The 15486-nt window shown below is 39.6% G+C and overlaps 1 protein-coding gene across 2 annotated transcripts in view; it reads right to left on the reverse strand.

Moving 5' to 3' along the window:
- The window catches only part of NYAP2 (neuronal tyrosine-phosphorylated phosphoinositide-3-kinase adaptor 2), a 196737-nt gene that overhangs the window by 39578 nt on the left and 141673 nt on the right, over positions 1–15486 (reverse strand). For both annotated transcript variants that reach the window (XM_030576305.1, XM_030576306.1), the window contains exon 6: positions 5244–5347. In XM_030576305.1, coding sequence (XP_030432165.1) covers positions 5244–5347 — 104 coding nt within the window. The remainder of the gene's footprint in view (positions 1–5243; positions 5348–15486) is intronic.

The following is a 15486-nucleotide window of genomic DNA, read 5'->3' on the forward strand; positions in this document are numbered from 1 at the left end:
ACAAACAAGACTGCATACATTAATTTTTTGACTGAACTGTGTCTATAAGAATCCCAGTAATGATCTAGAGGTGATGTTTTATCTGAATTTAAAATATGATTTGAAAAAAAAATGACACATAAGATGGGTATTGTGAAGCCATTCATCCTTCACTATCCTGAGACAAATGTGAGACATGGGTTTTTATATTCCCATAAAATGAGGACGAGTGAGATGAGGCTGGGGAGCATCATTACACTGAAATCCCCCTCATCTATTTTTTCCCTTTAAATCTGAATCTTGCTGGCTATACACATACTAGGAGCCCCATTCATTTACAGTGAGTCTACTGACACTAGCAGAATTTGGCCAAGAACTTGAGAAAAATTTTGAGAGGCAGTGAGGTGGAAGAGGTAGTGCACTTGATAGGGGGTCAGGACACATGAGTTCTATTCCCAGCAATACCACTGACCTGCCACTAAGGATTTGTGCTCCATGGCACTTTTGAAAACCGCACCCTCTGTCTATTGGAAGCTTGACTTCTCTGGTAAGACTGCCAGCTGGTACCAGCATGATGGTGATGCATTTTGTGATGTAGACATGGAACTGAAGCCACTAATAGTCAACAGTAGGCCACACACCACATGTTGCTTTGACTACTTCCAATCTGGACTGGATTTCAAATGGCAACTTAGTGGTGAAAGATTCAGAATCCCTTGAACTACCCAGCTACTCACAAGCATCTATCTTTCTTTATTGCATTAATAATTATAAAATGATCAAGGGCACATCTGGTTTACCTTGCTGAGTGCTAGGGCTTTCCTTTACATGGCTCTTGCTTTGGATCTTTCTCTTTGAGAATTCTGGTCACTGGCCTTCCATCCCCAATTCCAACCCCTGCTTCTTTAACTGCTGTTCCCTGGTGCACTAGATAATTCATATATATTCTCTGCCTGTTGTTTTATTCATACAGTGAGATCACAATAGTGCTTAGCACTTTATACAGCACTTTCAGTCTTCAAAGTGCTTGACACACACTGACTAGTTAGTCATCACAACACCTCTCTGAAATATATTAACAACCATTATTACCCTCAATATACAGATGAGGAAAGTGAAGCAGAGGGTTTAGGTGCTCAAGATTACATGAATAATCAATGTCTGAGCTGGATTAGAATTTAAGAGTTCCTAGTTTTCCATCCTATGCTCTAGCCATTAGACCTGTTCGTCTCACCTTGTGTAAAAAAGACCACATAATAATATAGGTAGGGTTTTGTGAAATGTTCAAGTGCAAATGTGAACCTACCTGAAATCAGTTAATGGGTTTAGGATCTTTTCCTACTCAAGAGCATCACCCAAGTCCATGAACATATGGGATAATTGGGCTAATGCAGTAGTCTGTCCCTTTTCCTCTGCGTTCTTCTTTCTTGGGACCTTGTCTGCAAAGAGCACTGGGTGGGGTTATCCCCTCCTCACACATTTAGGGGTGGATGTCATGCAAAGCTCCTTGCCTCTTAATCCTGAATGATCTTTGGGAAAGCCTGTTGCTGCCAATGCTATGGTACAGTTAAGGAAAATCAGTCTCAGCACTCTAAGACAATGATAGCATAGGACTATAATACCCTCTAGTCCACAACTGATCTGACTCCCAGTGGGCTGACAGCCTCTAGCCTTCTTGACATACATTTCACCTGACCTAGAGTGTCACATACCATGCTAATATGGGAATATAACTCTAGAGTATGGATTGAGTTGTGCTAGAGTTTACACAAAAAAATCCCAGTGATGTCTGTCTACATCATATAACTACTATCCTTCATCCTCTCCTCCTGCTTCTCACTGGAGAAGCTCAGAGGGATTTTCCCATCACCCCCACTTAGGGCCTGATTCTACACCATTCATGTCAGTGAGAGTTTGGCTATTGGCTTCCTTGGGAACTCAGCTAAGCTAAGGCTCCTCATATCTCCACTGCTTTCTTTTCGCTTGGCTTTTTATTTAATTTAGGCAGTGGCAAGGTATTTCAACGCTGATGAGACAACACTAACCAGTGATTTTGGAGTTCTCTTTGGGTATTTGTCAAACACAGCTTTTTAAGGTACCATGCCAATAAGGTTACTCACCCTCTAGGGCTGCCATGTTCGCTGTTCTCACAGGTACCCAAACAAACACACCCCTACCTGACCATCTTCCCATACAGCACTGCAAACTAGCAGTTTTCAGCATGATTTTCTACTGTCCCCTGCTTTATCCTACGTCTTTGTACACCCTCCTGGCAATTGCACTTCCTGATGCAATCCTGCCTTCCTACTCCATCAATGTACAAGGTATACTAGTTAACAGCAGCTGATTCCTGCTTACACTCCTTCCTCCCACTGTTTGTCTCCTCTGAATTTGGCTTATAGTCTCTAAAATCTCCCTGTAATTACAAGATATTTTTACTATGTCATTTTTAAAAAACAGTTGAATGTAGTTTCTAACATATAAAAAGTTTCATATGGAACACACCAGAAGACCGAAAAGAGATGGACTGTAACTCTATAAGGCCTGATTCAAGAACCAACAGAACTGAATGGAATAATACTTTAACAAGCTTTGTATCAGAGCCACAGGAAGCAATGGTACCATCTAACTGTTTCCCTTTCATAAGTGAAGGAATGCTTGGTAATATCAGCTGACAATATCTGTGACAAAGTTACGAAGTTCATTTCCCCATTTGCAGGATGTGATGCAATATGTAGTTAACTGCTCTTAGGAACTCTGGGCCTGATCCTGTTCCCCTTGAAGTCCATGGGAGTTTTGCCATTCAATGAGAGCAGGACCCATCGCTCTCACTTATAATTATACTATCATAATAGAGTATTGTGGCACACCAGTGTTTTTTCCTCCCAACTGGTCAGTTTAAAGGGAAGATTAACATGGACTGAAGGCTATTACTAGGGTCGCAGGGCTGTTTTTTTTTTCAGGGAGAGCCATAACACACACTATATATTACACTGTTAGCAAAATCTTCTTTTAGTTACTTGAAATTTTTCCCTGTCATCTTTATTCCTTTCTTCTCTCTAGAATGAAGTGAATCCTTTTTCCACAGTTCTAATCAACCCTGGCTGCAGCTTCTGGAAGCCTCCTTATCTCTATCATCACACCAAGTTCTGCTTTCAGGGCTTATCGGTTTTTTTAATCCGAACTGAGATACTAAAAATCCTTTATAACATTCAAGGTGCCTTTGTGACTGAGTAACCAGCAACATGTCTCATTGGCTTTGCACCCTGATCAATCATAAATCATGTATTACATGTACATCGGGCCATGCAAAAATATTCAGAAGTGCAATTGCTCTGATTTTTTTCTGTAGAAGAAAGAACTCTTAACATACCATTTAATTAGCTTGTCATTGTGAGTCAACGCTACGGGTTTAATTTGCTTATCTAAAATACCTTTCGGTAATGTGTACGATTTTTTTGGGGCATCATGTCCAACAGGACACAAAAGTATAGTAGAACCTCGGAGTTACAAACATGTTGGGAAGGGAGGTTGTTTGTAACTTTGAAATGTTTGTAACAAAACATTATGATTGTTCTTTCAAAAGTTTACAACTAAACATTGATGTAATACAGCTTTGAAACTTTACTATGCAGAAGAAAAATGCTGCTTTTAACTATCTGAATTTAAATGATACAAGCACAGAAAGTTTCCTTACTTTGTCAAATCTTTTTTTTTAAATATTCCTTTATATTTTAATAGTTGACATTTAACACAGTACTGTACTGTAATCGCCTTGTTTTTGTTTTGTTGTCTCTGCTGCTGCCTGATTGCAGACTTCCGGTTCCAAATGATGGGTATGGTTGACCGGTCAGTCCATAACTCTTGGGTTTGTAACTCTGAGGTTCTACTGTAATAGAACAGCTCTTACTTCAGTTAAGCAAAGTTAGAGAAGTTCAAACAATATGGACTCAGTTGTCCAACTAGAATGTTACTGGAAAATAGGTTGAGTAAATAGGCATTGCTCCATTAGCTGTGCCAATTTATACCAGTGTTATAGGCGTTAGAGCAGAGCTTGCAGAAACTCATGAAGCTGCAATGCAATTAAGTACAGGAATAGCAAAGGGGCCCTAAAGGGAGTTAGGCCCCTAAGTCTCATTGAAATTCAATGAGATTTAGGGGCCTTATTTCTTACAGATCATTTGAAAAATCACAACTAAGTAAACAGAAATAAAATATAGAAGTATAAAAGAAAACCATTCAATATCAAAATGCTTCATGTCTGATGGAAGACATGAATACAATATTTATATGTAGTCATTGCCCTTATTACTAATATTTGTAGTTAGTTCTGAAAATTTGTAAAGCACCACATCACTTGAGTGCACTGAAGTGAACAGGATCTCCACATTAGCAGACAAAACAAAGTTGCATGTGAATTTGGCCATGTCTTTATTTCTCATCTCTTTTCTCCAGGTGCTAATATAGGTCTCATTTGCCATGTTCAGACACTTAGATTTCTTTGTCAAGTGTCCTTTGGGTATTTTTGGTATTGTTGAGAAAAATAGCTCCATTTAAAGCAAGTAAGATTTTTTCTTAGTTTGGTTTTGATTGGTTTGCATTTTTTTTTTTTACAATTTACAATAAACATAACTACAGCAGACTATTTAATAGTCCCATTAGCACTATATGGCCTTAGGTTGAAGGGAGGCTAGCTGCCATATTTAAACAAAATAACTCGTTGTGTGAGCAATTTTAAGCACAATGATAATTCACAGTGTAATACAATCATGCACCAAGCTTAAAACAAATGTAAGACTGGCACAAATATTACAGTACAACAGGGCAGAAGTTAAAAGGTATGTACAAGTCTTTTGACAAACATTGGTGCGAGTGCTTTAGATGAGACATTTAAAAGACACATACTAAACCAACATAAATTAAATTTATCAAATTTTGATAAATTTTAGACAGTAAAAAAGTACACAAAACATGAAAAAAAAATTAAAAACCCAACCAATACATATATAGTTTTACTACATCTATATTACAGAATGAAGGAAATCAGAGACAAAAAAGATTTAAGAATTCACAGCAAAGAAATTTCTACCAGCCTTGAAGGGTAGAATTTCATTGCCAGTAAGAGAGACACACGCGTACGCAAACGCACAAAAGTAAAAACAAACACAAAAATCATTTACTGTAACAAATGACAGACACAGAGGTGAGAAACATTTGGCATGTTGCATCACATGAAGTCATTCACGATTGGCTAACGATGGTACCTGGCTGGGTTGGAGATCGCTGGCTTGCCTGAGAGGAGTAACTGATGGAGGAGGCACACCTGATGTGGATGCAGATCGACCTAATCTACAGCTTGCTTTAGGCTCTAGGAAGGGAAAGAAAAGAAGACATGTGCCCAGTTAATGGGATTGTAGATGCTGGTGCAGTAAATTGAAACTTGAGGTGCTGGAGAAAACTGTAGGTCCTGTAATTGCCATTTGACCTGCCTGCCAACCTCCCCAGGACTTTCCCATGGCATGGAATCCAGGCACACATTCCTGGACAATGTTTTGGGCAGTTGGCTGAGTCATAAATAAAAGCTGTCTTCTAGGCACTAGCCACCAGTATGGCAAGAGAGAGGCCTGGAACTGACTTCTCCCTGCACCTTGCTATCTCAACCTCTATAATTTCCAGTAGCATTTCTGAGGCTGAAGAGTGGCACAATGAGCTGCAGAGATAGGAAGCATGTCCAATTTTCCTTCTGCCCTCCACCCACACACTGTGGCAGTCTCAGTGCCCAACTCTCTCACCTGCATAATGTGGCAGTGATTGGTGAGGGACGACTGAGAGCGGTAACTTGTGGCCCAATACTCTCATTCAGCGGCTGAGTGAGATGGATAGTGGAAGAGGACAAAAAGCTGGTGGGGCCGAGAGAAGCTGAGGGAAATCACAAAGAAGACATAGTTCTTGGGGAAGTGGACAAAGGTGGGAGAGAGTAATTGGGGAAAACAGGAAGTTAGAGATTTTCCAGAATCAAGACATCACGATTTGTGATGTCATGAAGGCCCCACAGAAATCTGAAAGTGACTGACAGTGAGTCAAGGTTAGCCGCAGAACACAGAGTCGAGGGAAGAAACTTCAAGTTTTAATAGCATGACACAGGCCTCAGCAATAGAGTCTGTGAAGTTGGTTGCGTTGTGTTGTCTCCAGTTTGTGTGTTCCCCAAGTAGGAGTGATTAACAGAAGTGAAGGATACCATGAAACAGGCTAGAGATCTCAGGCACCTGAAAATACTTTTGATGCAGAAGTATTTGATTTCCCTACCCAGAGACATTTCCTGGAAGATTTCCCACTGAGTTGCAATGCAATTTACTGTAATGATCCCAGGATAAATGACCAAGCTAGGAGAAATGTACTACCTAATGGCACTAGTCATTCCACAGTTGGTTTAGGAGAACATATTTCCCTGGGAATCAGGTCTGCCCATCTGTGGTGGAGAGAAATGTTGCTCCCTGAAAGAACTGCAGTGCCTATGTCTTCTCCAGGCATTGGTCTGCCTTTGTCTAGCTCAGAGGAATGTGTTTATTCTGCTTGTATGTTATATCCCTTTCAAGAACCCTTTATCTGTCTTGTCTATTTAAATTGTAAACAGGCAGTGACTGTCTCTTACTCTGTGTTTGTACAGTGCACAGCACAACGGTGCTATGATTTTATTTGGGATCCCTATGCTCTGCTGTAATACAAACAATAATAATGTGTCTCCTTATATCTGCCCACATTTAGCTGAAGGCACACAGCTCCTCATGATGATGGCCTATTATGTCTAGCTTTGATGTATATCTTCTCATATATCTTATCTGCCTAAGTCTGTCTAAGAGAAATGTGTCTTCTCATGTCTGGGTAAGAACATCTTCCCCCAATGCCATTCTGTGTATGCCTGGATGACAAGAGCACACCTCTCCATAGCATTGGCCTTTAGGGATCTGCAGTGGTTGCTGGTTGGGTTGCTTCCTCCATTTCATTTTTTGAGCAGGTCATCGGGCCACCCTCCTTCCATTGCCACCACCCACTTTTACCGACACTAGTCCTTCTGGAGTCTCCAGGAGAGCTGGCAACCTGCACCAGTACATAATCTGATGTTTTGCCTCTCTGGATGAGGACAATACACTGTTTAGTTGATTAGAGCTGCTCTGAAATTATTTGTTGCTACACATCTGAAATCATTTATTTCTTCACACTGTCTGTGTGCAAGGCACCCAATTTTTCCTTCGATAGACTATACACTAGCAACTGGAGTTTTCCTATTGATTTTCATGGGAGAAAAATTGGGGCTTATTTTTGTTTTGTTTATCTGTTAAGGACAGATGCTACACTGTCTCTATGCTAAGCAAAATCAGATTCCCATCCAGCATTATCTTGGTTAGCATTGTTGATGTCAAAAACTCCAAGGCATTATCTGCCATTGCTTCTGAATTGTTTTCTTTACTTTGAGAAAGCAGAGAAAAATGTCACAATTTCTAATTTGGATATACGTGCTGCAATGAGAGCCCATTGTTTCCTTGCCAAAGACAATCCTTTCATCTAGCATCAAAGAAATACAATCCATCCAGCTGAGATGAAATATTAGTTTCTTCTTTTATCTCCCTGGCAATATATTCAAGTGTCAGAAACTTGCAAATTCCAGTGTGGTTCTTACTAAGGGAAGTTTCCAATCAATGCCTATCTAGCTTTTTCACATTCAGAAGTTTAGGTGAATTTCTTTCTTAAGGGACAGTTCCATTGATATCACTGGGATTATTTTTACACTGAATGAATTAGGAACATTCCACAGAAATTTTTGCTATGACTAACCTCTTCATGCTGTGGCATGGAATGCAATTTTTTTCCCTAAATGATTTGTCAGATATGGTCTGTACAGCTGACAACACCATATCCAGTGCTATGTCTTGTTTGTCCCTTGTGCACTCCTTATTCCCTGTACTCAGCTAGCTAGACTTTGAGTACAATGAGCATTTTTCTTGAATAAGAAGTTCTGAATAGGGTCCCCTAACAGCCGCAGGAGGACTCTGTATATAATGATGTCCAGAATCCTTTCCCCTTCAGTGAATTCAGTTTCTGAGCTGTGTGTTTCAAATGACAAATTTGAACTTGCCTATAGTGCTCTGTGGCCTCATGCAGATTCTGATTCTGGGAGCAAACAGGCAGAAATAGTTTGAAAACTCCCTGCTGCTGTCCCCAAGGGGGTCCCAAAATGTTTAGCAGCAAAGCAGAGGGCTGGCTTCCAGGGAAAGCATGATGGCAAACCTGAAGTGGATATAGACCAATGTCAAGTGCTAACATAACCTTGCTGAGCCCCAGGTGTGTCCCTAATGCATTAGACAACAAAACAGAAGTCAGTTTTGGCCATTACTGGAGGAATGGGTGCTTTGACATAGCTCATGGGGGTGATAAGAACTTGGAGGCCTTTCTGGTTCTAACAATTCTGTCCCAAAGAATGCACCCCATTCCAAATGCAAAATTCCTTTCAGAGCTCAGAGACAGTGGCCATGGGACTTGGCTGCTAGCCACTCAACTGCTGACAGTTGATCCTGAGGATCCTGAGGATCTCCTGCTATGCTAGGGAAGTCCCAAGCATACGGGTAAGTGCTTTGCTGGATTGGAGTCAAATGAGATGCCTGTTGTAATCAATGGGCATCACGTGACTTCAACTCAGCAGGTCATGTTGAAAACTTAGTGGGTTGTTTTCAAGATTTTGTTTATATCAAAGACAAATATTTAAAAAAGATTTAGTCACTATATTTACTGATGAAATGTTTGTTGTGATAGTTTTCTAAGATTCAAAAGTCAGTTCCTTCACATTGTGTCATGTGAAATGAAGCACACACGAAGGGCCAGACTCATTCTCAGTGAAGTCAGCAGAAAGACTCATATTTCAATGGTGTTAATCAGGCCCTGAGCAATGGGATCCATACACACAGACACTTGAGCTTGTGCAGGGTCCCAGGGGAATTCCACACGGACATAAGGGTTCATGTTGTAGGATCAGTGTCTAGAGAAGCAAATACTGATTTCCCATAAAAATATAGGGCATACATTTAAAAAAAAGCACCTAAAATTAGGCACCTAAATCTACATTTATGCTCATGTATAAGTGGCCGGATCATCAAAGATGCTGAGCACCTGCACCGCCCATTGTCCGCAAGTAAGGGTGTATTTTTCGCACATAGCAGACATCTCTGTGCTAAGGCCAGAATTTTCTGAAATAATTTAGATCTGTTTTATAACAACAAGAGGTGATTTCCTGCCTTCAACCGTTACATAACTGTTCTGCAGGATGTTTATTTCTGGGTTTGATCAGAAGAGATCTCTTTTATTTATCCCAAGGAGTCATCATTCTGCCTATCCTAATCTTAATTTTAAAAAAATTATTTGGCTGTCACTTACACTAGAGATGCTTCCTATCCTGCCGCAGTCTCTCCTTTGCACATGAAAATAGAAGTTGCTTATGCGTTATTGCTGCCAAGAAGCACATCTTGAATTAAACAATAAGACATGACAGGATGTATATTGCAAAAAAATTGAACATGCACATTTTAAAACAAATTGCATCTATTATTGTTATACTGACGTAACCTCACTGGTTTCCTAATGAATATAAATAATCTGTAATATAACTGGAAATGAAACACCTCAACCCTGATATAATGCTGTTCTCGGGAGCCAAAAATCTTACCACGCTATATTGAACTTGCTTTGATCCGCCAGAGTGTGCAGCCTGCCCCCCTCTCCCCGAGTGCTGCTTTATCACGTTATATCCAAATTCGTGTTATATCGGGTTGTGTTATATCGGGGTAGAGGTGTACTGTAGATGAAGAATTCATTTGATATTTTTCTTTCTTAAAAATATTTGACATGAGACTGCTGTCAGGACGCATTCAGTGTTGAAACTAAGAGTAGAGCATTTAAAAAGAAATGTTTGTATTCCATACATGATAAACCTCTGGAACTCAGTGTTACTAGACAGCACTGAGAGCAATATCTTAGTAGAATGCAGAAACAGGATTAGACATTTATACAGAGCTAAAAAGAACACTCACAGTTACATAGATTTTTTTTTTAAGCAGTTGAGGGTATAAACCCTCACATTTCAGGGCATATACTAACCACTAACTGCTGGGGACTAGGAAGAAACATCCCATATTGGCAGGTTATTCCATAATAGTCCACTACAGGTTTCTTGCAGCTTCTTGTGAAGCAGCTGGCACTGGCCAAAGTCAGATGCTGGACTAGATGGATGATTAGTCTGATATGATCTGGCAATTCCTATGTTCTGAATATGCAAATATGCCATAAAACGGTGAAGTGTTTATGTGTAAAAGGTCACAATCTGAAGATTTTTTCATATGCACATATTGTCTTCACAGCTTACTGGGTGCACTGTCTCCTTTGTATTCTATCCAAAAATATACTGTCTTCTATAGGGGTAGGCAGGCGCTTATACACTGTCATGCAGGAAGGAGTGATAGAACTGTGTATTGTGAACACATATTTGTTTGCATAAGCAAACTTTTATTTTCAACTGCATATGCATCTCCGCACCGCTGGGTGATCTTTCAGCAGGACTCTAATGGAGCACAGATCGCCAGTTTAAAGCTACTCTTGCTTGGAGGATCCCAAGGATAGCTAGCAGTGCAATGCTACTGCCTGCCCTTCCCTTGGGGGTGAATCTTCCTTGGATGAATCAGGCATAGGTTGGGGCACTTTGCCTCCCGCGCCATGATAGTGGGGGTGAATCGGCCCTATATCTCTTAGGCCTCCCAAGAGGCCTTTTTTTTTTTTAGGTCAATGTTTCTCCCATAGTGCTTGAGGTTAACAGTTGATTATACTTTGAAATCCTAACGACAAACTCTGATTAAGTACAGTATACTCATTCCTTTCCCCATCATCCGCAGAGTATTCAACCTGAATGCTAAATGTGTTGGCTGAGCACAGGGCCGTCCTTAGGCATAGGCAACATAGGCAGCTGCGTAGGGCACCTGAAAATTTGGGGCACCACTGGGTCTTAGTGTCCACCCTCTTGTTTTCCTATCCCTATTCTGACCCTTCCTGCAGGCTCCCACAGATGGCTGCTCTAGCCTGGTGAGTCTTCCTTGGGAGGGAATCTAGTAGTTAAAAGTGAAAATACCTCCAGCCTGCCAGACCTATTAGCACAACATTGAAACTGTTAAAGAGACATTCAAGGGGTAATAAAGCCATTTAACAGGCATTTGCCAACCCCAAGGTATATACTGACAGGTTTCAGAGTGGTAGTCCTGTTAGTCTGTATCAGCAAAAACAAGGACGAGTCCTTGTGTCACCTCAAAGACTAACAAATTATTTGGGCATAAGCTTTTGTGGACTAGAACCCATTTCATCAGATGTCCACGAAAGCTTATGCCCAAATAAATTTTTATACTGTCAGTTTCTGACTTTACTGACAAAAAACAGTTGTGCATTAATGTAATATTTACACAGAACATGTCAGTCTACAGGACCTTAGTTTAAAATTTGCTTTAAAATATTTCATTAGTGAGCTGGTGAAGATTATAAAATCACATTTCTAAAAAATGCTTGCATAGAGTTTTAGATGCACAATCATCTTTAGCCTTAAATGTGTGGATCTTCACACATAGTTTTTTAAATAAATCCTTCAAAAGACCTCCCTAATCTAAAATACACATTTTAATTACTATAGTTAAAAAAAAAAGTGCTTCCAAGTCTTCCTGTCCTTTCTGTCCATCCCTTCACCACCTCTCCCCCCACTCCCCACTGAAGAGAGCTCTTAAAGGAACAACAGTCCTTCCCTTCCAGATAGCTGGACAAAGAGTTCCCTTTCTTTACTTCTGACTACCCGACAAACTAGTTTTAAAAGAACCCTCCAGCAAAATCAGTACCTTAGTAAGACAAAATCCTTGTTATACCTAAAATCTTTGGAAACATATTTTTTTAAAGTTGGTGAAATTTCATAACCATGTCTCTTGTTATGCAGATCACACAAAGTAAATTACTGTTCCCTTTTTCTAAAAGCAATGAACATTGTTATGAACACACTAAATCTCTCTGATTAATTTAAAAGAATGTCTTTGTTTCAGTGAGTTAAATATGTAGTAATCTGGAATGCTGGCTTAAGATTTGAGTACATTTAAAATATAAATTCAACTTAGAAATACTGAATAAGAAAATGTAAAACAGAGAAGAGCTGCATCATGTATTCCATTATATGTAATGTTGTATTCAGCAGGACAGCTGACTCACCCTTACTATGAAGTTTTTGCAAATAAATCTCTGACCAACTTCAGGGCATATCAAAAAACCTGTGACTGACATTTTTTATTCCCAAATTTTAGTGCTTTTAATTAGGTACTTTCTTCATGTCCATTCTGCATGAGGGAGAGTGCATGGAAGTCTCTGCGGGGAACTGTGACTCTCCGCCACCATGAGGCAGGCTGGGCATCTCATTATCCTTTGCTATCAAGTCCCTCCTCCCCCTCCCCCACCAGGCCGTGAGCTTGGGCTGCCATCCGGCATAGGGGCACCAGTTTAATAATAGTGCCTAGGGCCCCATAAATCCTAAGGACGGCCCTGGCTGAGCGTCTAATAGATGGTGATTATAAAACAATGCCCCTCTGCCCAACAACCAGTTCTATAAACTATTTAAAATGCAACGCAGTGCTTCTCTCTGGCAGCAGATGGCAATGCAAAGTGCTACATAGTAGCAATAAGAGAGCAACATTCCAGAAAATGCTCTTTAAAGCTCCTGGAGTTAAATTATATGTGCCTCCCATTTTGTAAACCTCCTGTGGCTCTGCCCTGAAATCGCAAGGACATGTTTTGAATGCTGGTGTGCGTGAAAGATCATTGGCAGTTCTTTCCAAATGGAGCTCTCTGACAGAAACAGTATCATGCAGATAGGGTGCAAATGTCCCTGCAAAATTATCTGCTAGATGAGAGAATGATCCAGTGCTGTGAAAATTGTTACTAAGGTGGAATTAGTGACCTAAGGTCTTTTAAACTTTGTGTGCCCACCAAAAGGGCCCATGTTCTTTTCTGGAGAGGCCTGAGCTTTGATTCCAACGTTACAAGCACCAGTGTAGATCAGAAGTAACTCACCAAAATAGTGGCATTACAGTGTAAAACTGTTATAAACAAGATTGGACTCAGGCCCCAGAACCTAGTTAATCTAGGTCCCAGATTGCCAGCACAGTTCTAACAGGACATACAATAAATCACATTGACTTGAGAAATGTACCTGTACCTATCTAGATACATCTAAACCATAGTTTTTGTTTTTCATTGCAGTGTAATTCTAGTTTGTTTGCAACAATTGGAATCCACAAGAACAGTACACAGCACTGGGAATGAAATGCCACAATGAGGAAAAGTCAATTATTTATTGGTGCAAGAGCTATGGATCCCATCCAGGGAAAAATGTACATGGCTGACCAGGGTGTGCAACTCAAAGGAACTGTAGTAAATAATACATTTGAAAAACCCACAAAGATACTCTGTTGGAGGGAAGAAAGAGGCTTAACTCAGCCAATAAAATATTTGTATAATACTAACAATTGCACTTGCCATCTGAGTCTTTGATGGTCTTTGTAGTAAAAGCCAAGTCACAGCCACAAGTAGCTACTCTAATGCCTGACCTGACACCCACTGAAGTCTAGAGAGCTATGCTGATTTAGTACTGGGGCCAGTGAGTGTTTTGCATGATTCAACTGTGAGATGAATGAAGTCCCTATACAGCAGCCTCTGCATAAGGGCTGGATGGAAGTGAAATATTTTGTTTATGCTTTATTCACATTGAGGGATGGGCAGAGACTGGGACCCTCTGTTTAATTTTCCCTTTTCTTTGTTCTGATCAATATTATTGCCTAGCATGACTAGTTTGGTATGTACCTTGGGTTTGAATCTGTGCTGTCCTGGCATTCTGATCTGGTAGCATTTTGCACTGGTGTAAATGATACCATAATGTGCAGGACAAAGTCCCTTGAGTTTATCTAAAATATTCACAGGTTCTAGACCTATACAGGTAAACCTTTCTCTTACCTACTCCTAAGGTCTAATCCTGCAAACCCTTACTCACCAGAGTACTGGATAGGTACATTCAAAAAAATCCCAATAAATTTGAAAAAATAGCTAATTACTTTGCAAAGTATTTACACAAGGCAACCTTTCAGAAGTGGAGTGCTGAGTCTTCATTTATTCACTGTAATTTAAGGTTTCGCGTGCTGGTAATACATTTAAATGTTTTAGACGGTCTCTTTCTCTGTCTATAATATATAACTAAACTATTGTATATAAAGTAAATAAGGTTTTTAAAATCTTTAAGAAGCTTCATTTAAAATTAAATTAAAATGCAGAGCCTCCCAGACCCAGGCCAGGACCCAGGCAGTGTGAGTGCCATTGAAAATCAGCTCGTATGTCACCTTCGGCACACGTGCCATAAGTTGCCTACCCCTGATTTTACACTGATGAGGAGTATGCAGGATTGGATCTATAAAGAGGACATTTTTTTCCCCACCAGAAGAAATGTTCTGCAGAATGTAATGCAGAGTAACTACAGAAATCTATAATGGAAAAAGTGGGTAAAAGATTGCTGCAAACCTTTTGTCATTTTGGCAAAGTTTGTTACAGTTCTACACTGAGTTCTTGTTGTCAGAGCAACAAACAAGACTTCTCTTCTCTGGGAAGCAAGACTTCTCTTATCACACGTTGAAGTAGTGTTTTAAGTGAGAAAAGATATCATACTTCTATTGTTATGACAGTATGTAGACACCAATGTCTGCTACCATTCACTCAAAAACATTTCTTCTGCAGAAATGGCTTATTGTTTATCAGTTTCGATATAAGACACCATCCACACTCTTTACTTTCGTAGAAGATTGTTACTCAGATTACTGAACTATTGATGTCAATTGTTATGAAAGTGGATATTTTTGGCAAACAAACAGGCCACGAAACTTCTTTTTTAGTGATCTGTCAAATTTTTAAAAAGTAACACTGCATTGATTATTCATAATGTTATACATGTGCCAGCTATATTCAGCTCAGATAGACATTTTACAAAATATAGGCTGTTTTTTAATTTCACTCTTATATATATATATATATACATAAAATAGTTAATGTGATTAATAACATTGATGAATATTAATATTGACTTCTGAAATCTTTAGTGAGTTTTGGACTAATTTACATGTAAGCAGAAAACAAGAGGTCCACTGTTTTAATCTGTTGTGTACATCAATATGACTGTTTTGTTTATGCTGCCGCATGTTGTACTCATTATCTTATGTGACATTTTACTTTATTACAGTCCCTCTATGAAGTGAAATCTGGGGGATTATTAGCCATAATGACCCTCAAAATTATGTGTAATTTACAATTTTTGTTCAAATATTTGAATGGTACAATTTTATTCTTGATCATTAGCTACTAAGGACCTAATTCTGCCTAAATAGAGAAAACAGCTATATGGAATAT

This window comes from Gopherus evgoodei, chromosome 9, assembly GCF_007399415.2.
Source record: "Gopherus evgoodei ecotype Sinaloan lineage chromosome 9, rGopEvg1_v1.p, whole genome shotgun sequence".
In the NCBI taxonomy this organism is placed as follows: Eukaryota; Metazoa; Chordata; order Testudines; family Testudinidae; genus Gopherus; species Gopherus evgoodei.